General features: G+C 38.8%; 2 protein-coding genes across 2 annotated transcripts in view; both read left to right on the top strand.

Annotated features, from left to right (window-relative positions):
- LOC311445464 (protein FAM83D-A-like) overlaps positions 1-22,551 on the top strand; it is a 102,491-nt gene that overhangs the window by 5,179 nt on the left and 74,761 nt on the right. The gene's annotated exons all lie outside the window — the stretch shown is intronic.
- Positions 596-22,551, top strand: part of DHX35 (DEAH-box helicase 35) — a 29,492-nt gene continuing 7,536 nt past the window's right edge. Inside the window, exons 1-17 of the mRNA XM_084537610.1 lie at positions 596-727; positions 1,787-1,920; positions 2,272-2,364; positions 3,204-3,281; positions 5,241-5,345; positions 6,564-6,625; positions 7,203-7,272; positions 7,758-7,817; positions 9,443-9,555; positions 10,438-10,534; positions 11,644-11,802; positions 13,084-13,294; positions 15,455-15,579; positions 16,333-16,387; positions 20,572-20,667; positions 21,077-21,171; positions 21,773-21,850. Coding sequence (XP_084393736.1) covers positions 688-727; positions 1,787-1,920; positions 2,272-2,364; positions 3,204-3,281; positions 5,241-5,345; positions 6,564-6,625; positions 7,203-7,272; positions 7,758-7,817; positions 9,443-9,555; positions 10,438-10,534; positions 11,644-11,802; positions 13,084-13,294; positions 15,455-15,579; positions 16,333-16,387; positions 20,572-20,667; positions 21,077-21,171; positions 21,773-21,850 — 1,671 coding nt within the window. The 5' untranslated portion in view covers positions 596-687. The remainder of the gene's footprint in view (positions 728-1,786; positions 1,921-2,271; positions 2,365-3,203; positions 3,282-5,240; positions 5,346-6,563; positions 6,626-7,202; positions 7,273-7,757; positions 7,818-9,442; positions 9,556-10,437; positions 10,535-11,643; positions 11,803-13,083; positions 13,295-15,454; positions 15,580-16,332; positions 16,388-20,571; positions 20,668-21,076; positions 21,172-21,772; positions 21,851-22,551) is intronic.

Raw genomic sequence — 22,551 nt, 5'->3', positions numbered from 1 at the left:
TATATTGATGGTACAAACTTCTGTGGTAACAATTGTGTTTACTTTTGATACTTTTTTTTTTCCAATGTGACAACTCCACTGAAATAAGTAGCTAGAATTGTAACGATGTCTTTAATTATAACTGAATGAGGGTTTTACGGGCAGGTTATCCAGAGCCATAGCAGGAGTTACTGTGGAAGTACAGTGTTACAAAGTGCACTCTGCTTTTGTCACCACAGCTGCCCTGCTTGTGTGTTAAGTTATTTATGGAGAACGATTAGGAATATAAAATGTGGTTATTTTTTTCCCTTAAGTGTGAATTTTTGACAGCATTACTTATTGGAAGCTATTATTATTATTATTTTACTTCAGCTTATACTTAAATAACTCAAACTCTAGCTTAGATGTGACTCAGTAATGGTTCCCTTTGGTTGCAGTAGCTGTGCCTGCATTGTCCCTGTACTCACTTTCAGTCCCTCGCGTTCGCAGTGAGGCGCTATCATTCACGGCGGGGATTTACAGCAATTAACTGTAGTTAATTAACGACAGAAGGCCGTTTTGGAGACTGAGATCTTTCCGACTGCTGCTTGACGGCTCTGTCCCGGCCCCTACCGCCGTTCCCACAGGGCAGCAGCCGCGCTCGGCGCCTCCCCGCTGTGGCGGCGGGGCCGAGGCAATGGGCGGTGCGTCCCCGCCTCTCGCCTTAAGATGGCGGCGCCCGTGGGGCCGGTGAAGTTCTGGAAGCCGGGTGAGGGCGGCGGGGCCTGGGTTGGGGGGAGGGCTCCCCGGCCTCCTCCGCTCCCCTGGGCTGCCCCCAGCCGCTGAGAGCTCCGTGCCCTCGGCCTGGACGGACCCCGGGGCCCTGCGGGGATCGAGGCCGGCGGCAGCAGGGGCTGTGCTGGAGGGGAGCCGGGCCGTCCTGCGGCACCTCTCGGGGCGCTCCGTGGGCTGCTGGCACCACACAGGAGGGGCCGGGCTGGAGGGGGGTCTGCGAGGGGTCGCTGAGGTGATGTGGGGCCGGTGCAGGGGGTGGCGGGGACACCTGGAGAAGGGGAGGCTCGGGGTGTGCCTCTGTGCACAAACTGTGCTGGGGGAGCGGGGGGTGCCGGAGCAGGTCCTTGGTGGTGCCCAGGGACAGGACGAGAGGCTGCTGAGCTTCCTAATGACCCCAGGTGGGCTGGGGAGCGTATAGCAATCAGAGGCATTGCTGATGCCTCTTCAGGTTAGGTCAGTAGGCTCTGAATCTTGCTGGGCAGCTTTGAGTAGGGACTAACTGTTCTTAAACAGCGGGAGAAGCCCAAACAAGCAAATCCTACAAAACTGGAGGAGCCTTCTCTTTGCGCTCAGGCTTCCCCAGTTGAACGTGCAGCCCTGGTGATACGTTCATCAGGAACGTTCATCAGGAACGTAGCATCCCCCCAGATGATACGTTCCTTTACTGAGATGAGTTTTAGCTTCAGGTTTGCTTACATAATTCAGTATTTGTGGTTGTCAGTAGTTTTATGTTAATTTGCAGCAGACATAAATCAAATTTCATTACTAAGGTAGATACAGAGCTGAAGTGAGCGGTGTACCTCATAACCTGACAAGGCTCATTTAAAGATTCATATACTTATTCGAGAAAGATACTTCATTTGAAAGAATTCCTGCTTGCGTTATTGAATTCTTGATTATTTTCTTAGAAAAGTTGGTCTTTTGATGCATGCTGCTATGTATGATTCTTCTTTGTAAGGAGCATACTGATTCTGGCAGTACTGTGATGCAGCTGACAGAAGTGTGTTTTTCCCATTAAAATTATGTCATTTAGGCACAGAAGGTCCTGGTGTCAGTGTTTCAGAAGAGAGGCAGAGTCCTGCTGAGAGCGGTGGTGTAACTATCATCTATAATCCTTATGCTTCCCTTTCTATTGAACAACAAAGACAAAAGCTGCCTGTTTTTAAGGTACAGAAGTTCTTTTGGGAACACTAAATCTGTTGTGTGGTGACTGGCTTTCATGGTTTTCTTTTGAGAAAGAAGCATACAAACATTGTGCAGCATACAGCAATAGTTGCGTTTCCTTTAGGCAGGAAATTTCCTGCAAAAGTTTATTTCCTTTATGCAAGTCTACAGGCTTCATAGATTTAAGTTACTATGTATTGTATGTATAATGCTTGTAAATTTCAAAGTATGACTTTTGACAGTAAGTACTTGGTAAAATTAATTTACTGTGTCATTATGTAACTACTGTAATGTTAATTTATTTTCTTATTTTTGTACAAATCTGTTTTTGAGATTAAAATGTCACTTTTTCAGCTGAGAAATCACATACTTTATCTAGTGGAGAACTATCAAACTCTGGTGATTGTTGGGGAAACAGGATGTGGGAAATCAACGCAAATTCCACAAGTAAGTGTGCGTTCAGCTCAGTAAAATCAAGTATTCCCTCAGGGAATTTTACATGAAATGTTGAAACAGCATTCCAGAACTGCACTTTAAGAGTGGGAATTTACCAGTGCTTTTTTGTGTGTGTGAACAAAAGGAGAGAAAAATAAAGCTTAATTTTGCATAGCAGGAGCCCATATATCTGTAATACAAAGTCTTCTTTCGCTACAGTGAAGGACCACACAAAACAAGATTATGCTGGTACAAATAGTAGTTACTGTGCTATAGGAGGTGTCCTTATTCTGTCTAGCTGAAGTTTAAAATGTTGTAGAGAATCTGTTTTTGAGCAGGAAAAAAAGTGCAGGTTTCTAACGAGCTTTGCTCTTGGAAATTTTTGAAGTACATATTTCTGTATTTTCTTAAAACTTTCTCTGTTGTGACAGGAATGAAGAAAATCCAAGAATATGTAGAAGTTAGTTCTTGGGTTTAGTTTGAATAATTACAAGCTAATGATGAATGCCGTCTGTTTCAGTGTGACCACTGGAGTTGTGCTGCTTAGTTTTGTTTTCCTCAAAGAGATTATAAAATAAAGAGAAGAAAAGGGAAAAAAATAAATCAAATTGAGACCCAAAGAACTGCTTTTAGAATGCTTTCTGGAAGCTAATGTGCTTAGGAAGTAATATTGTACTGTATTGTTTTTAATGGTGAGATGAATAATGCACAGTCTCCAAGTAACCGATTTGCCTCGGGTCATGCATCGTTTTGTGTCAGAACCAGGAAGAAATGTAGAGTGTGGAGAACCAAAACCTTGCTGTAATCACAACGTGGGTGACTCATTTCTTATCCTTCATTTTGGTTTGCAGTACCTAGCAGAAGCTGGCTGGACAGCCGAAGGAAGAGTTGTTGGGGTGACGCAGCCTCGTCGAGTAGCTGCTGTTTCAGTGAGTTTCTCCCCAGTTTTTTCACTTCATTGTCACTGTAACCTCTGATGTCTTGTCATTCCTGCTTCTCAGAAAAACTGCTAACTCTGTGAGCTCCTGAGTGAATAGACATTTCTGCTCATCTTCCTTCCAGAATTGCTGGTACTGTATGCTGAATTCAACCTGATTAGTAGGTCTTGCCAAAGATTCCAATCCCAGAATTGCAGATGTAAAAGCTTAGAAATAAAATTGAGTTGCATCAGCAGAACCGTACGGGGAGTTAGGACTGTGCAAGGTTGAGCTGTGTTTGACTCTCAGCTAGAATAATGCTTGCATAACCCCTAACTGCTCTCTGAAAATAAAGTAGTGATGCAAATCTGTGTGCAGTAACACTGCCAGTGGAGGAAATGGGAGGTTGTGTACCTCTTTTTAGCAATTCATACCTGATTTCTTTCTATAGAAAATTGAGGTGCCTTTTTGTAATCCTCATTTTGCCTATTTTTTGTTAATGGCATTAAACTCTAACTGCAGTACATCAGTGTATGTCTTCTACAAAAATGTAGAAGATTGGGCAGTTGTCTACCTGGATGTATCATCTCATCAGCTGTCTTTGACTAGATTCACTGTGGTTAGGGAAACAGTCCCTAGCAGTGAGCTGCCTCTTGAGCTTTGGGCATTCTGCCTGCAGTGTCCTTCCTTTTCCCCTTCATAGGACATTCATCTGACATTGGATGGTTCTACACAAGATGTTGCATATACTGCAATGACATCCCCTGGCAAACTTATTTCTCTTTTCCCTTTTATCTTTGAGAATGTTATTTTTAAGTCTAAAATAGGATTACTCAATTAGTGCTTAGCATATAGTCACGGTAGGATTTTCCTTTAATAATGTTGTTGCAAACTGCCTGTGCTATTTGGCAATTGCAGGGAGATGAGAGACATTAATGATTAATTGCTTTGTCTTGAACTGAAACTTTTTTTTTTTTAATTTTATTTTAAAATTTTACCTGCTTTCTCAGCTAGGACTATGGAGGCTGTCAGAAGTGAAGAGCAGTAGTTGCAGAGACGCAAGATGTAGTTTAGAAGTTCCTGAAGTTCTGCTTGTATAACTCAGGCTGACAGTTATCCTGAAGGTTTGCCTGAAAGTGGAGTGTAAAGATTCTAAGTGAAAATGAATTCGTTGCTTACCAGTATGGTTTATAATGTCATTCAAATGACTGAAGGTAGCTTGCTGTTGGAATTTAAAGAAAACTAATGTATGCATTCTGAATTTTTATTGTGTTTTCAGGTTTTAAATGTCTTCTGCACTTTGCTGAAATCATAATCTGATAATACATAATATTAAGTAGGATAAGTCTAAGTGATTCAAGATTTAGCTAAATGAGCTCTTGGCTTTAAACTGGCTCAGAGATCTACTGTTCCAAAAATTGTTGTTGCTTTTAATTATTCTGCCATTTTTCTGTCTGATTTCTGCACAGGGAATTCTGTATTATGAAATGGAGAGTAGCATCTTCAGGTAAAAGAAAAAAAAAGTCTGAGTAAGTTCAGGGACAGATCAGCTTAACTGATGACTTTTTTTCTGCGTGCTATGTACCTCTTTGCATGCGGTGTTCTTAAACTGTGTTCCCACAATTGCAGGTATGGAGTCCTTCCCCAGCTTTATGACTGATTGAGGGGCTGCTTTTGTAGGTCTCTCAGAGTCCTTATCACAAAGAAGTACTTCTGTAGCTTTTCTAAGTGGAAGCAGCGTGAAACAGATTCAAGTTATATTGAAACATCTTAAAAGTATTTACCAGTTCTATATTAGGTATGCATTGTGGTGTGAAACAGAACTCTGCATTTCATTAAGAACAAGTAGTAGTTCTTTAGAAGCAGTAGCTCTATTCCTGTTGTAATGTCAATTCCCTACAGACAAAACAATGATAGAGTGAAGAAGTTTGCTGTGAGCTGTCTCTTGTTTATGCAGATCTCTTTTCTCAGGTCGCAGGCCGAGTTGCTGATGAAAGGGGTGCAGTGTTGGGTCATGAAGTTGGATATTGCATTCGGTTTGATGACTGCACGGATCCCCAGGCTACAAGAATTAAGGTGAAACAGTATGTGCTTCCTCTGGAAAGTTTAGCTGAAACTCTTAAAGTGCTTTTGCAAAATTAACGAGAACCTTGTAATGCCCAGTAAAGAGAACAGGTAGCATTTCTGGTTTCCAGGTGGGTACCCCAAGAGTGTGCTTAAATGGTTGTGGCTCTCCAGACCTTACTAGGATATGCTCTGTTCTGCTGGTCTGGCAGCCACCTTTTTAAAGTAAAGGAGATTTTCAAGTTAGTTGTTGCTAGCTATCGATGCGGTGCTAGTGTGACCTGATGCACCACTCAAAGTCATAGCGAGAGGCTGCAGTGAATCAAAGCAGAAGTATTCTCACCACCCTAAAAATAGATTTTGATTAAAAGTGCAAATAAAAGGGAAGATGAGCAGGCTAACTGAGGGTAATTTAATGTGGATTAAATAGCGAGATTTGCAGCTGTTCCTTAGCCCTCTGAGCAATATTTTGCTTGTGTAGTGTACAGACGAGAGTTTGTTTTAGTTACGCTGGAAGAGGAATGAGGGTGAATGAGAATTTAGTCTTTGAATTTTTATTTTTCTGAGGCTAAGAGCAGTTTGAAAGAGATAAAGATGCTTATTCATTTTTGATGATGATGATTCATCATTTGGGGTTGGAAATTTGGAGATTTTTACCTTGACAAGTTCTTGCCCAATTCAAAGTCAAAATTGGAGTCCTCAGTCAAACTCTGGTTGATGCCTATGTGAAGCTGGTTTCTTTCCACTGGCTAGTAAGAAGAAATTACTAAATGAACATGTATTTTGTTGGAATGTTAAGGCTTGCATTCTGGTCAGATGCCCGATTGCTGTTAAGTAGTTTGCTTTGAGAGAGTCAAAGCTGGACTGACATGGAGAATGTTATCTGTAGAAGAGATTGTCATGTTACAGACGAGTGTGAAGAAACTTCTATTGCAGCGTTCCAGTGCTGCCAGTCCATTATATTTTCATTGTGAAAACAACTCATTTTCAACAGTTCAATACTGATTAAATACCAGTCTCTCTGCTTATCTGCAGGCTAATACTCAGAAATAGATTTGGCTTCTGTAGCTGGAAGTAGATCAGCTTAATAGATCGTTAGAAAATGAAAGACAAGTAAAACTTCAGGCAAAAATCATTCATATCAAAAAATCACGTGGGTAATTAGGACTATCTGTTAGGGTGTGTGCTGTTCATTTGTTTTTTAACATTTTTCTTTGCTTTCGCTTTTAGTTCCTAACTGATGGTATGCTGGTGAGGGAGATGATGGCTGATCCTCTATTAACGAGATACAGGTAAGGAAACATGGAATGATGCTTGCTGAAGTTTTTTTTTTTTAAGGCTGAGGTATGATAAGTTAAATAAAAAGATGTGAAAATTATTCAGAAGATATATGTTGTAAAGCCTGTTAGAAAATCAACTGATCATTGCAATGCCAAACCCAGCAGGATTTGGTGCTGTGATTTTTGGAACAAAATATAAATGTACCTTGTGGAGTCTGAATTGATTCATATACTAGTTTTAAACTCGTTTTTTTTTTCTTTCTTATAATAATAATTAATAAAACAAAACCACAGGCTTATTCTAAACAAAACCTATGTGGTATAGTGAAGATAAACCTTGCTTCTTCCACCCCTTTCCAAAAAACAGCCTGAATAAACATCTTGTATGTACCACATGCATTAGCTACTTTTTCCCTCCCGTTTTGCTTCTGTTCTCTTTATTTTATCTCCACATTTTTTTAAGGGGCTGTAAACACTAATAAGCCAGCAACAAATTTCAAACAATGATATTTCATAGAACATAGGAAGACAGTGATTCTGGTGTTAATCTAACCATTTCTAAAATCTCATCTTTCTGCTTTATTCACAGTGTGCTCATGCTGGATGAAGCCCATGAGAGGACTCTCTATACAGATATTGCCATCGGCCTACTAAAAAAGGTTTGTTTGTTTGTTTGTTTTTTAGTGTCCTCTAACCCTTTTCATTGCTATTGTTTTTGCTAGACCTCTGGTCTTGATGGCTGATTAGTGCGCCCATTTGAGAGAGGGAGATTTCTAGTTCCTCATTTATTTTACAGCCCATTGTACGTTATACATCTGACACTCGGGTTGCTCTTCTTCCTCCCTGTAAGGCTGCCTTTTCTCTCTGTGGTAATAGCAAAAAGACAATCTTGGTTCTGATGATGATGATCATGTGAAGTAATCTCACAGGGAGCTGCTGACTTTCAATCTACTAAGGGCCTCACTACCACCAGAAATTAAGAGTAAACTGTGATTACAGACTGAATACCCCCAGTTGGTTTTTACTCTTAATTATATAAAGCTCCACACACAGCTCTCTGGTTGATGCTTTAGGAGCCTGCTTCTAGCCTTATACCTCAGGAAATAATTTTTACTCTGGATGTTCTTGCTCTCTTTGATACTAGATTCAAAAGAAGCGTGGGGATCTTCGACTGATTGTAGCTTCAGCCACCTTGGATGCAGAGGTATATCTCTCAAATTTTGTTTTGTAATGAAGTGACCTGAAGTGGCAGCTCTCCCTCTGTTTATATACAGCTTGTCTTCTGTGCTGCTTTCTTCTTGTGAAGTATTGCTTCTGTTTGAGGGGTGAAGAGGGGAAGGAATGCAGGAAAAAAATCTGCTACAGTTAGGTTGCTGTGTTTGCTTTACATATTGCTTTACATATTACATTACCAAACTTCTTTGGAAGTAAGTTTAAATATGAATCTGTTTCTCATATATTCATGGCTTTTTTTCCATCTTAGTGGTATTGTATAAAAAGATGTTATTTTGGCTTAATCTTATCTAGTAAGAGACATTGGTTTAGTTCTGTTTTACTGATAGCAATAATTCGAGACAACCATAGACCATAAAAATAAGTGACAGACAAGGAGGTTTTATTTCAGTGAGAAATAAACTCTGTGATTGACTTGCAGCCTCTGGGAATTTAACTTACTAAAAATGTCATTAGTTTAACTTTGAGTAAGAACACCTACTATTTAATGAGATACTCTTAAACATGCTAGGTTGATCAGGTGCCTCCTAGTTCAAGTAGTATGGGATTTTTTCAAACAAAAAACTATTTTCTCTCACCTTTGATTTTGTAAATCTCAGCTGTGTGCCTTCTGTTCCCCAGGCAGAGTCCTAGCCTTTTCAGCCTTTCCTCATAAGACAGCTACTCTGTCTCCTTCGTCGTGTTCATTGCTTTTCTCTGTACTTCTCTGAACTCCACTGTGTCTTTCATGAGATGTGGTGGTGGGAGCTGCATCTAGCACTGATGATGCAGGTGTACTGAGACTTCCTTAAGTGACAAATACCATATGCAGTAAATAGTGATAATATGCTGTGCATTGGTAGTACTTACAATACTGTGTATTCTGTATGTTACATTAGAGAACATGACACTGGTCTGCCTTTGCAGTGAGTGTAAAGTATTAGTAATTTTACTCATTAACTAGTGACTGTATATACATTTGTTTAAATACAGCGAGTTTGCAGTATCTCTGTGATTAGAGATGGATTATTTGCGTTCTTGCTGTTCACTCTTTTGTATTTGAATATTTCATGGTGCTAAACTTAAAATTTATAGAAGTGTCTCACAACACAAGTCCAGAACTTACATAAATCAGCTTAACTCTGCTTTTACAAAGAGAGACCTTGGTTTTCAGTAGAAACTGTAAAATTTACTTATTCATCCAAAAAATATAGGTGAGAATGTGCAAGCCTCACTCAAACATGTAAGAACAACAAATGTAGAACAATCTATGTTCTACTTAGCTTCAGTAGATCCAGTAAAAAGATTATACATCTACTTTTTCCAGTGCCTGAATCCCAACCAGAGTACAAGGCAACAAAATCTTTTTTTTGTTTTTAATTTAGTACTTTATCAAAAGACTGTTGAATTTGTGAAGAATATGTCGAGTAATGTAGTATTTTGACTTCTTATTGTCTTGAGGTTTCTCCCTCACTTTGAATCACAGAATCACAGAATTTCTAGGTTGGAAGAGACCTCAAGATCATCGAGTCCAACCTCTGACCTAACGCTAACAGTCCCCACTAAACCATATCCCTATTCAACAAACTGAAAGTGTTTGTCTTTATTTTAATGTAGAAATTCAGGGATTTCTTTAATCAAAATGACACCGGTGACCCCAGCAAAGATACCAGCGTAATCCTTACTGTGGAGGGGAGGACATTTCCAGTGGACATCTTTTACTTACAAAGGTGTGTTTCTCTTTGATCTTCTCAGTGATGGTTAGGAGGGTGTCTGACCATGGTATCATTTTTGACTAAGGTCAGAAACACAAACCAGTAGTAAGGAGGTGTAATGTTTGATTTGGCAAACAGTCATTCTTTCAAAATATTTTCATAGTCTTCATACCAAGAAATTAAGGATTTAAGTGCAATGTTGTTTTCAGATTGAGTGATTCTTCTGGCTTTGTGAAGAACAGGAACATAAGTACAAAAGTGATGAAACAGTGAAAGCTGTGGACGAACTGAAGGGTCTTTTCGTGATCCATCAGTTTCATTTTGCAATAAATGCATATAGCTTCTTGAAAGCCCCTGAAGTGGAAATCATTAAAACAGAATTCTCAAAAGAACCTTCTAACTCGTGTACATGAATTCACATTTGTACAAACAGCTCTGGTCGTGTCAGTTCACTCTGGGGAGATGCCCCAGTTCTTGGATGTGTTTGGGAACATGTCTAATAAATGGTAAATTGATTGTATGAAAAATATGATAATCCTTACGGTTACATTTCTTTCCTTAGAGCAGGCCCATGGTCATAGCTGTTATACATTTGAAGTAAGCACTTGCATATTTGCTTGGAAACACAGCATTAAAAAAAAGCCCTTGAAATGATGGGATGTTGCTTACAGCAGCAAAACACATGTAGAAAGACTTTTTTTTTTTTTTTTTTTAAACTCACATTGCTGTCAAGGAAACAAATGAATTGTCAAAGGCTGATTTGTAAGAATACATCCTGAAGTAAATGTGCATGTGATGTACAGTGTCCAAAAGCTAGCTTTTTATTCTACTCCTACATAAGCGAGGCATCTGTACTTACTTTTCTACTAACATCTCTGCTATTTTTTCTCCCCACAGTCCTGTTCCAGACTATGTAAAATCAACTGTGGAAACTGCAATGAAAATTCACCAGATGGAGAATGATGGTGATATACTGGCATTTTTAACTGGCCAGGTATAGACAAAAGCAATCTTTTTTTTTTTTTTTTTTTTTTTTTTGCTTTACAGTGCTGTATTGTTGGCTTTGCAAAGTCTCCATCTTTCCCTAGCTGTGCTTACTTTACAGTTGTTAACGATGATGAGCCTTTCTGGGTCAATGGGAGCAGAATTAGGCCAGTCCCAAGGACTTTCAGAAAATGTAATTAGGTCTGAATTTATCAGAGCTAGTAATGGTTAACATTTTCCCTTGTTTAATGCTGTATGGTTATGGCCTTGTTGATAATGTGGAACAGCTTGTTTCTTGGTGCTAGTCACACCTACAAAGTTGTTAAAATTGACAGTGAATCATCATTAATAGGGCAGATAGAATTTTCATTTGTTAGGCTTAAAATCTGAAGTCTTTGACAGGAAAACAAATTGCTATGAGATCTGCGAGTCTCTTTTGCTCTGTTTGTGCCTGTCAGCTCGCTTTGCAGCCCAGAAGAGTAAATGGGAGGTGGCTTATGGTTCTTCCAGTGCAGAGCAAGCTACCTTGAATAGCTTCACTAGCGTCTTGCGTGTTTCTACAAAAAAATTTTCATTCCCGTTACTGATTCAACTTTGAAAAAGTGAATTTGATATATGATAAGGCAATGTCTAAACATTTTGTTGTCTGTATTTTTTTTGAGTGAGATGCCACAGTTGATCTCTGAATGTAATCTTGGAGAAAATGTGAGGACAGGTGTTAATGCTGGTACTGTGTCATGCCTCATCAAGATGCACAGCACAGTCAAAATACGGCCTCTCAATTTGCTCTCTCATGCATTGAAATGCACAGAAAAACAGGCCTGCTTCCTCCTTATTGAGCTTTGTTCAGTCCTTCCTTTGCGATTTTTCTCATGAATTTGTGAAGGAACGCTGTTTTGAATAAATGGATATAAATATTTTATGTAAATATGTATTTCATATAAATGGCAATTAATATAAGAATATTTCAAAGTTGAGGGAGCTATTCATGTGGTCCTGGATTTTGAACAACTAAAACTATATTAGGATTACTTTTGTGCGTTTTCTTTACAGGTGATAGCTGAATGATACTAAAGTGAAAACTCCCTCATGCCCTTTTTTGTCTTGCTGTTGTTCTAGGAGGAAGTGGAGACTGTTGTTTCTATGCTTATAGAACAGGCTCGGGCCCTTTCTCGTACTGGAATGAAAAGACACCTCCGTGTTCTCCCCATGTATGCTGGGCTGCCTTATCCGGAGCAAATGAAGGTGTTTGAGAGAGTTTCTCGCAATGTCAGGAAGGTACAGTTGTAATTTGTCTTCATTTCTACCACCCAGAAGGGCGTCTGTGTTTCACAGGTACCATATATCGTATTCACATCACAAGACTGTTGTGAACTTTTATGGAGGAAGATTTTTTTTGCATCTCCTGATAGTGCCTGTTATTTTCATAATGCGAACCGAGAACATGTTCTCTGGCTTCCCTTTTCATCTTCTATCGTTCCTGGGTATGTTAGCTCTAGCTCTCCTGTCTACTTCAGCTCTCAATTTTTAAGAGCCTTTTTACATGCCACATATATCTGTATCCACTTGCAGCTTTTGCTTATATCAAGTTGCAGCTTCTTACGCTCTGAAGTCTTCTGCTTTCACATGTTTTCTTTCCTTTCTGTGGACAGCCTATGTCTATTTTCTATTAGTAAAGGAAAAAATAATGACAGTGGGTAAATGCTCTGTTTTCACTTAAGATACAAGTTAAGACTTGCTTGGCTTACATAGAAAAAGCTTTGTTTTGACTTCTGAAAGTCTTGTTTGGATGTTTAACATCACAGAACTATCATCTAATTGGTCACAATTATTAATGCTTTCTGCTTAGGCAGAGCCTGTGTTGGGGCTGAGATAAGCTGACAATTACCCAGGTGAGTTGTTATACTTCTTGTGCCTGCTGGAGTCTAATGAGTAAAGCTGTTCATCTGATGTTGGAAAACATTGAGAGATAAGTACTTATTTTCTCTCCTGGATATGTCAATTAATTGCCAAGACTTACTTTTTTTATTTTCAGGTGAAATAAGGATTAAAATTCCCCTTGTCAGCAGGGAGCAATTATTTTTTAATATTTTGGGACATCTCTGCAGGAATGCTGAACGTAGAACAATGAATCAGCTCTGCCCCCCTCTTATCTCCTGCCCTGCACCAGTGTTACAAGTAACAGGTCACTGTAACTGAGAAGCAGAGAGAAGATATTTTAGTTCACTACATAGTAACATTCAATTTACAGTCAGATTATGGTTTTCTTTGTAAACACAGCCAAATTCTACTGCTTTTATGAAGGGAGAATAAATCTGAATAAGAAATTAATTGTGAAACTGTAAAAAAACTGGGCTTACTTTAAGCTGACAGCTATTTCTGCTGCATCTGCTGTATCCTTTTATGCTGCAGAGTGTGTTGATTGGAACCGTCATGTTTGAGATCTTTCAATCTCAAATGGTGGCTTGTATTTCAGTCCTGGTGCAGTGATGGTAGGGCTTGACAGTGTAATGGAAATTGGGGCATCTCACAGTATCCTCCTTGTGTTCATATCTGCAGGTGATAGTAGCCACCAACGTTGCTGAGACTTCTATCACAATTCATGGAATTACGTTTGTAATTGATTGTGGCTTTGTGAAGCTTCGGGCCTATAATCCAAAAACAGCCATTGAATGCCTTGTGGTGGTGCCAGAGTCCAAAGCGTCAGCTAATCAGAGAGCAGGGCGTGCCGGACGGAACCGCTCTGGAAAATGTTACAGACTGTTTACAGGTCAGTAATTTGTGTAGGGAAGATGAACCTGTTGGTATGACTTGTGTTTTGTTTTAGCATTAGCTAAAGGGAACCAAAACTGCATTTTATTCTTTCAGCAAGAGACAGAAATTTCCCTTCATTATTCCTTTGGCATATTTAAAAGTGCATTGTTTGTATATGCTAAGCATTGGAAACTGAATTGCTTTTATAAAACAGAAATACAAACTGAGCAGGGAAAGTGCAATGAGGTTGCATCAACATTTCAGGCTTGCACTTGCTGACACCTTTCAGAGTGACAAGTTTACTCAGTTTACCTTTCTTGGTTAAAAAAGAAAAAAAAACTACCCCTGTTTTGGTTTCTGAGGCTTTGCTTCACATGTGACACTCTCTTCTGTGACTAAAGTTCCCTTTAGACTCTGTGTTTAATAAAGGATTCATCAGATGGTTGAGAAAAACTTCTTTATGCAGTTTCTTTTTCAGAGCAATAGGTGCCAACCCCAAATGCTGTCCTGAATTATTTAGGCTGGCAATGTAGAAAAATAACTGTTATAAATGAATCTGTCAGCCACCTGGCAGTGTTCAGAAAGCTGCAATCCAACTGTCTCTTTTCTCAGCTGTTTAATGAGAAAAGGCTTTACAGTTGAGCATGGTAGTTGCTTATGTGCCTGAGGTTCCCTCTAGTTTTACTGCAGCTTTGAGGCTTATATCTTTTTTGCAACATACATGTGCTTTCCAGCAGTTGCCGCATTAAACAAAGATGTGATTTATTACCTAAATTTGTGTGTCCAGTGAAGAACGAGAGTGAATGGAATTGCTTTAGCTTTAAATTTAGCAGACGTTTTAATGAACAAGAGCCTGCAGACTAAAGCAAGTGCTTAGTAGATTGTTGAGATTAATAATTTGTCATTAGGTCTTGGTGATACTGTTAAAATAAATCTGTGTGAGATCGGCTTGCAATTCATGAGGTAGTTGTTTGGATGTACTACAGAGCATTTTTCTTGCTGATACATCTTATTTAAAAAAAAAAAAAAAAAAAAGTTATTTCATAGCTGTCTTTCACATGTGTGGTCCTTGCATCTTTCAAAGCACCTTTTCCCATGGAGGTTTGCAGCATTTTTCCATGTGGAACTATGGAGCATTGTTTAAGAATTCAGGTGATACCACTGTGATCTCTTACAACATATGCAGTGGCACTGAGCACTTTTACTCTGTAGGTGGCCATGATGATACTACGTCCCAGGATTAGTCAACCTTTGTGGTTTTAGTGCTCCTGTCAACATAATCTCTTACATGACTATATTTAAGTTATTTTTGTGTGCCCCAGAGATGGCCTAATGATGAGTGTTTTAAGAAACATTAAAGAAAAAAATAATAAATAAAAGGTGCACTGAGTGGACCAAAGCACAGAAAAGGTAAGCTACCTTTGTCAGAGGTTGGACTCGATGATCTTGAGGTCTCTTCCAACGTAGAAATTCTGTGATTCTGTGATTTGTCTTAGTGAAGGTATGAGAGAGATCAGAAATGGAGGAAGTTTCTGTCTGGACATGAAAAATAAGTGAGGTAAAAATAATGCATTTCTTCTCTTGATTTGGGGTGAGTTTAGCATAGGAATGTGTGTGTGTAGAAGAGATGGATAAAGAGGTTATGGGGGTTTTGACCTTCCATGAAGTGTTTTTCCATGCTTAGAATTTATAGTAAGTATGCTTAAATTTACTCAGCAATGCCTTTTTTTTTTTTGTTTTTCAATCCTTAGTTGTTATTTTCAATACACTTTAAAACCTCATTGACTTGTATAGTTACTAAAAATAGTATTTTTATATTGAGAACATGTTTGTTTTGAACTTTTCCTTGTCCCCTTTTTAAAATCAAAGCTTTTTTATAGTATTACATCAAACTCTGGGAAGAAAAATAAAGTATTTCCAGATTTTTATGAATAATTTAAATTTCCAATTGAAATGTGGGTCAAGTACAGAATCAGCAGTGTAGATAAAACAGAATTTTCACACTAAAGTAATTTTAAATACAGTAACTGGAGAAACATCATCTTTGAGTTAGTTGTTTTAACACCTGTTTGGTCTTTAAAATTGAATTTGAACTTGAAATGGGTACAGTTCTATCATGTTGGCTTGCCCATGGTAAGAGTTGAATCCCAAATGGCTTTGTTTTCTCCTGCAACAGAGGAAGACTTTGAGAAGTTGCCAAAGTCCACTGTTCCTGAGATGCAGCGCAGTAATCTTGCACCTGTCATCTTGCAACTGAAGGCTTTGGGAATTGACAACGTGCTCAGGTTCCCCTTTCTTTCAGTGAGTCCCAGAAAATGGAGTTTGTCATCTTTCTTTAGTGAGAACAGATATCGTGAGATGACTTGTTGGTAACCCATAGAACCATTAACCAGTAATTATTGTCCTGTTAATTTGGAAAGCATGCCTCATTGCCTACTATCAGGCAGTAAAATAGCTCTATGGACATCAGCTAGTACGAGTAATATGTGTGGCAACTTGGAAATAACTGTTTGTGTTCTGGAGTTTGCTGTTAGAAATGCTGAGAACAGCTTGGAAAGAAAAACACTTGTAAGGTTCTGCAATACTAACTAGTTGTTTTACACTAAATTTTCAGGGGGAAAAGAAATATCTACAGAACTAAATCTGTCTCATTAAAAAGAGCAATACCAGTTTTTATATTTCTGTGAAGTTTCTAGCTACTCTTATATTGATGACTAAATCTGATACGATAGCATTAGAAGAGAAAGTTAAGAAGCAATTGTTATGGCAGTCACTTCTGGATAAAGAAAGTTTGCCTCTTCTAGCTTGACCTAATTCTGTATACTGATAGGATCTTGAGAGTGTCATAGTAATCATGATGAGCCTGTTGAGATGGATTTGGCTTGCAACACTGGTGGTTGTGGTTAATGGAAAGCTGACAGGAAGAGTCTGAGAACTTTTCATTTTGCTTAAGAAAGAAAGCAGATAATTAAAATGTAATGATTTTGTGGAAGAATTCTTATGGAAATTCATGTGTTCTGTGATGATAACTTTTAAGCAATTTTTTCTTCACAGCCACCTCCTGCACAGTCAATGGTACAAGCTTTGGAATTGCTGTATGCTTTAGGAGGTGAGAATATACTTTGCTTTACTTAGTTATCTTACAGAAGTTATGAAAAACATTGTTAATTTGGATTTGGTGATTGGATGGATGTTAATTGAGTTTGCTTTTGAGAATGACTTGATGATCCTTAAGGGTCCCTTCCAACTCAGGATATTCTATGATTCTATGAATAGAGTAAGAGAAATAGCAGATTTGACCAGTGAAATATTTATTTTTTTATTTTTTATTTTCTTGAAAAGTATTTCAGCCTCCTCCAGATGTACTTTCTTTTACTGTAAGGTTATTCTACACAGGTAAGCAAGCAAAAAGCAGCAGTAACTTTATGGGAGCAACTAAAAATCGGTTAAATGGAGTATAAAACTAGAATTTAACTGTTTAGGTTGCTTAAAAGTGTACTTAGTAGCTATCTTCTGCATATTGCCTAGTACTTTTGTGAGAAGATGCGACTATTGAGAAGTTGAGGTACTCTGGGAAAGTTCCCACTGACTGGAAGAGGGGAAACATAACCCCTATTTTTAAAAAGGGAAGAAAGGAAGACCTGGGGAGCTACAGGCCAGTCAGTCTTACTTCTGTGCCTGACGAGATCATGGGATAGAACCTCCTGGAAACCATGCTAAGGCACATGGAAAACCATGAGAATATAATTCAAAGTACTTTTTATTAGTTATTTAATAGAGCATCTTTTTATAATATTTTCTAAATTACTATTCATAGCGTGTTCTCAAATTCGGTAGAGGTTAAACGTGTTCATTTTGGTTTGTATTTGTTACACTCCTGCTGAATACTGCTAACATTAAAATCACACCCTAGCAATAGTTTTATACACAATTTTCAGTTTTGTTTTGTTGTGATTAGCAGAATGTATGTCATTTAATTTTGTTTATCAGAACAGTTCTTTTCTGACAGCTATTTAATCTTTTTGAGTGCAGCAAACTTAAAGCAAAACAAGAAATTGATGCAGGAACGAGTAATCAAAATGAAAGTCTGCTCTACTTTTTAATTAACTGCAAATGCTAAGTTAAGAGTATTTGCTACATAATGTAAACACTAGGAAAAGGGTAGTGTAAAAAAGACTGTGAAGTTTGGAAGCTTCTAGACATTTGGAGCTGGTTTTACGTCACTTACAAATGCCATGTTGTAAGTTTTGGCAGTCAGCACAATTCTAATTCTCATGGAACTGTAGCTCTCTTGGCTGTGATTTTGTTCTGTGCTGATTCATTTCCATCTTGTGAAGGAAGGTTTCACTCAAGGCACTTGGTTCTTGGCAGCCATTTCAAGCTTGGAACAAGTACCTGCACACTGGCTCCAAAGTGTGTTGCAAGGATGAATTTGCAGCCAAAGCCACCTTAGGGAAATGGAGAGGAAAGGTCAATAAACTCACTGATTAGCTGTTTGATGTTTTGGCAAAAGTGTTATGCTCGTGGTAGGTTCACAGGAAAGTGTAGAGCTGTTACTTTGTTGGCTGTCCAGCTTTTGTAGCAAAGCAGAGAAACGCTGATGTTGGTGTCTGAGATGGAAAGGAACGTAGTGCGTGATATAGATTCACTCTCAATTTTTTGCTGAAGTTTAAGGTTTTCAGTGGCTTACTATAGATTTTTTTTTTTTTTTTTTTTTTAAGTTGCAGAGTTGAAGCTGCCCAAGAGTTTGCAGGTGCAGTCAGGAATAAATCCCTTATGCAAGTATGAACATGTGTTTCATCATTTGCATTGTAACAGCATGCAAATGTGCAGTTTAGGGTCAGGACCCTATTGTGCCACTGCAGTGCCAACAGAGAAACGTGCAGAGCAAACGCTGTTAAGGCTGAGATAGTTCTGTTGGATAAACACATCACTGTTCTCAGACCGATTATTTTTACAGTGATGCAAACAGATTACATCAGGAGCACCTCTTAGCCTTCTTTGATGCCCCTTTGAAGGTCTCAGTTGGTATAAGTTTTAAGTATAGGTCTCAGCTGGTATAAGTTTTAAGTATAATTTAGGGGAATACAGATAAGTAGGCAAAAAGTGATTTAATTTTTAGCTTTACTTCAGATCCAGGATCTTGGTGAAGATTTGTGTAAGTTATTGCCTATCAGAAACAACCACTCCAGCTAAGCTTAAAATAACTGTTTGTCTCCTTCAGCCCATCACATGTTACTATTGATTGTTACTTGAAGCTTAATCACAAGACTCTTGAATAATTTCTACTATCTATTGAATAAGATTATTAAATAATAATCTTAGCAATATCTTTATATTTAAGCAGAGCTCAGATTTATTTGGTTTATAATCAGGCATATTGCTACAAAAGCATCTGTGCACAAGCTGTATATATTCATGCGTAATTGCTTTGAGATTTATAGAATTCAGCAGAAACCAGTGGATTATGGCTTGGTGTACCTGTAGAAAGTTGAAAAGATGTTAATTTCTCCTCTTCCATACTTGGGAACTCAGTTAAATATCTCTAAATGAAGGGCTACTTATTCTAAGATATTAAACTGCAGAGAGATCTGAACAGGTTGGAGAGCCGGGCGATCACCATTGCATGAAGTTTAAAAAGAGCAAGTGCCGGGTCCTGCACCTGGGATGGGGCAACCCTGGCTTTATGTACAGACTGGGCAACAAGACGCTGGAGAGCAGCCCTGCAGAGAGGGATCTGGGGGTTGTGGTTGACAGCAAGTTGAATATGAGCCAGCAGTGTGCCCTGGCAGCCAGGAGGGCCAACCGTACCCTGGGGTGCATCAAGCACGGCATCGCTAGTTGGTCGAGGGAAGTGATTGTCCCGCTCTACTCTGTGCTGGTGTGGCCTCACCTTGAGTACTGTGCGCAGTGCCGGGCACAACACTACAACCAGGATGTGAAACTGTTGGAGAGTGTCCAGAGAAGGGCTACAAAGATGGTGAAGGGCCTAGAGGGGAAGACTTATGAGGAGCAGCTGAGGGCACTGGGCCTGTTCAGCCTGGAAAAGAGGCTGAGGGGAGAACTCATCGTGGTCTATAGCTTCCTCGCAAGGTGGAGTGGAGGGGCAGGCGCTGATCAATCCTCTTTAGTGACCAGTGATAGGACCTGTGGGAATGGTGTCAAGCTGAGGCAGGGGAGGTTCAGGCTGGATATCAGGAAGAGGTTCTTCACCGAGAGGGTGGTCGTGCACTGCAACGGGCTCCCCAGGGCTGTAGTCATAGCACCAAGCCTGTCAGAGTAAGAAGCATTTGGACTGTGCCCTTAGTCGTATAGTCTGGATTTTTGGGTAGACCTGTGTGGTGCTAGGAGTTGGACTTGATGATCCTTATGGGTCCCTTCCAACTCGGGATATTCTATGATTCTGTATTAATGGTGGTAGCACTTAAGCCTCTTCTATTGTGCTGGTCAAATGATAGCTAATCATATCTTAATTTTTGCAATTTCTTTTACTTCGTGTTTAAATACATGAACTTTATCACTTAACATAAGCTGACTGTTGTGCCTGCTTCTGAGGAAAATATTTTGACATGTGAAATGTCTCAAAGTGTTAGTGTAGGGGTGTGGTGAGGGACTTACTACATTGTCATAAGAAGTTCAATAAAAGTATATCAAATAATAAAAGAAAGTAACTGCGATAGAGGTATCTATGGCTTTAGGTATGCTGACACAAGTTTTCAGAGCTATTCTCCTTTGAAATGATTTGTGGTTTTGGTTTTCTTTGTGAAACACGGAAACACAGCTGAAGTACAGCTGTGGTTTTCTTGCCACCAAGCAGTCTGACAAATACCATGCTTATATAATGCCTGGGTCGCAGTTATGTTTCCTCAGACTACTCTATGGTTATTTACGCAATCTGTGGTTCTCCAAAGTCTTGCTCCTGTACTCCTCTTAGTCTTCTTGTGTGGCTTCTCTTGTGCGCTGAAATCAAGCTGCCATGCCTCTGTCCTGTACTGCTTCAGCTCCAGTAAAGAGGCTGCAGTTGAAACGTGGCTGCCAGTTCACTAACTGATGCATGAGGCAGGATAAACTGCAGAGAATCTTCAGCAGTTGTGCATCTCTGGTTCACATTATATTGAATTATTTTTCTCTGTGACCTAAGCATATATAAGTCAGAAAACTGTTTCCATTCCTAGGTGTATTTGCTATATTTTAGCTCTTAATTCTGCTCTTCTGTATGCTTTAAAATTCCGAAAGAAGTCTTTCTGCGCTACTTTTGCCTGTATCACAGATACATTTATTAATGTGCTGCAGGTTTGGATATGCACTGCCGTTTAACAGAGCCTCTTGGAATAAGAATAGCAGAGTTTCCTCTGAATCCTATGTTTGCAAAGATGCTTCTGGAATCAGGTAAGAAGAAAAAATATAAAACCACCTCATACTTTTCTTCATAGTCTTGTGTTGAGTAGTGAATACTGCCTTTAGTAACTGTAGAGTAGTATTAGACGTTTGCTAAACTTGAAATATAGTGTTTCATCTTGGCGTGGTGCTTAGTAAAAAGAGTAGTTAAACTCATGGTCCTCTCTGATAGTGTCTAAACCAATTAACACGTCAATAATTGTTAAGTCTAACATATTTGTCTTGTTATTTTCCATTAAAAACATTCATTTTCATACTTGTGAAGAAAATCCATGAGTTTAGATATTGCATTTTTGTATGCTTTCAAAATACATCATGCTTCTTTTCCTCTTTATTTTGTATGGTGATAAGTTGAATGATAGAAGATTTCATGTACTAAATATCTCCACTTACTCCTCAGGAAATTTTGGCTGCTCCCAGGAAATTTTAACAATTGCTGCCATGATGCAGATTCAAAATATTTTTATGATCCCTCCAAATCAAAAATCTCAAGCTGTAAGTTCAACTGTGTTGTTTTGTATGTTCCATATGTAAGGTATTATACTGATGCTCGTTGCATACTGCAAGTTTACATGAAAATGAAACAGTTTTAAACTCTACCTATTGGTTATAGGCAAAAGGAGAATCTGATTAACAGGGGGAGTCTTGGAGTTCCTTGTCAGTGATAAAAGCCTCCTTCTGAGGATTAGAAATGCGGAGGGTTATAATCCAATATTGACCAGCATGAGGGCTTGTTAAAGGATGCGTTAAAAAGAAACAAATAAAATTTAAAAACCTCCCCAAGTCACTTTCCTTTTGAGAGAAACAAACAAACAAAAGTATTAGGATGTAGCAAATTCTTAAAAGGTAGTAAGAGCCTAATTTTAATGCATCCTTCTCATACTTTTGGCATTCCTTTTCAGTTCACTTTTCTAATTCAAGTTTTAGAACGCCACCTCAATGTAGGTGGGCTAGTAGAATATTGATGTTGCCTAGAACTACTATTCTTTATGGTAAGAATTTTGACAGTCAACGTGGAGATAATGGGAACTGAGGGTATTAGACATGATCATTGCAAAAAATCAATCTGCCTGTAAAAAATATATTTCTTTTTCAGGCCAGGCAACACAGAAAGTTTGCTGTGGAAGAAGGTGATCACCTCACTATGCTTAATGTTTATGAAGCCTTTGTCAAAGTAAGTTGATTCAAGTGTATGTGGATTTGCAGAAATGTAAGGAACTCGAACATCCCCCAGTTCTGATTCTGGAAGTTCTGGATATAGCATCCTCAAAGTTGAGGACTTGCCAAATCTATTAAATGATAGTTCTGCTTTGTTTGTATTTTGCCATAGACCTTGAACAGGAAATAGAAAAAATTCTCTGATTTGGGTACAGCACAAAATTCTTGTCTGTGGAGAACTGTCTCCATTGGAATTTTTGAACAGGTCTAGGAAAAACATGTATTCAAACTCTCAGTGAAATTCATGTTACCATATCTTTTTTTATAAACGTATCCAAGTTTTACTGATGATAAACTGCATCCAAGTCTAGCAATTTTTTAAAATAGTTGCCTCATTGATCAACGCATCCTCTTTTTCAGTAACTTTATGTATTTACCTTAAGGTTTAACAGCAATCGTAATACTTTTCTGTAAGCTGAGGTTTTACCTATTAGTTTTGAAGTACTATACCTGCTGGGGAGAAATATGTTTTGCTGGTATAAATCATGTCTGTAATAATATATTTGCAACAGTCTTGAGTTGAACCAGTATAACAGCTCTACTATTTAAAAAAGTGACTTTCCTCTCCCCAGCTCCCAGGTACTAACCAAAGCTCAGGTACCAACGAAAAATTTGCCTTTTAGATTTTGTACCTGCATAATTCTCTCAGAAGTAGCC

Source organism: Aythya ferina, assembly GCF_964211825.1.
Source record: "Aythya ferina genome assembly, chromosome: 16".
Lineage (NCBI taxonomy): Eukaryota > Metazoa > Chordata > Aves > Anseriformes > Anatidae > Aythya > Aythya ferina.
This window is presented reverse-complemented; position numbering and strand designations above follow the sequence as displayed.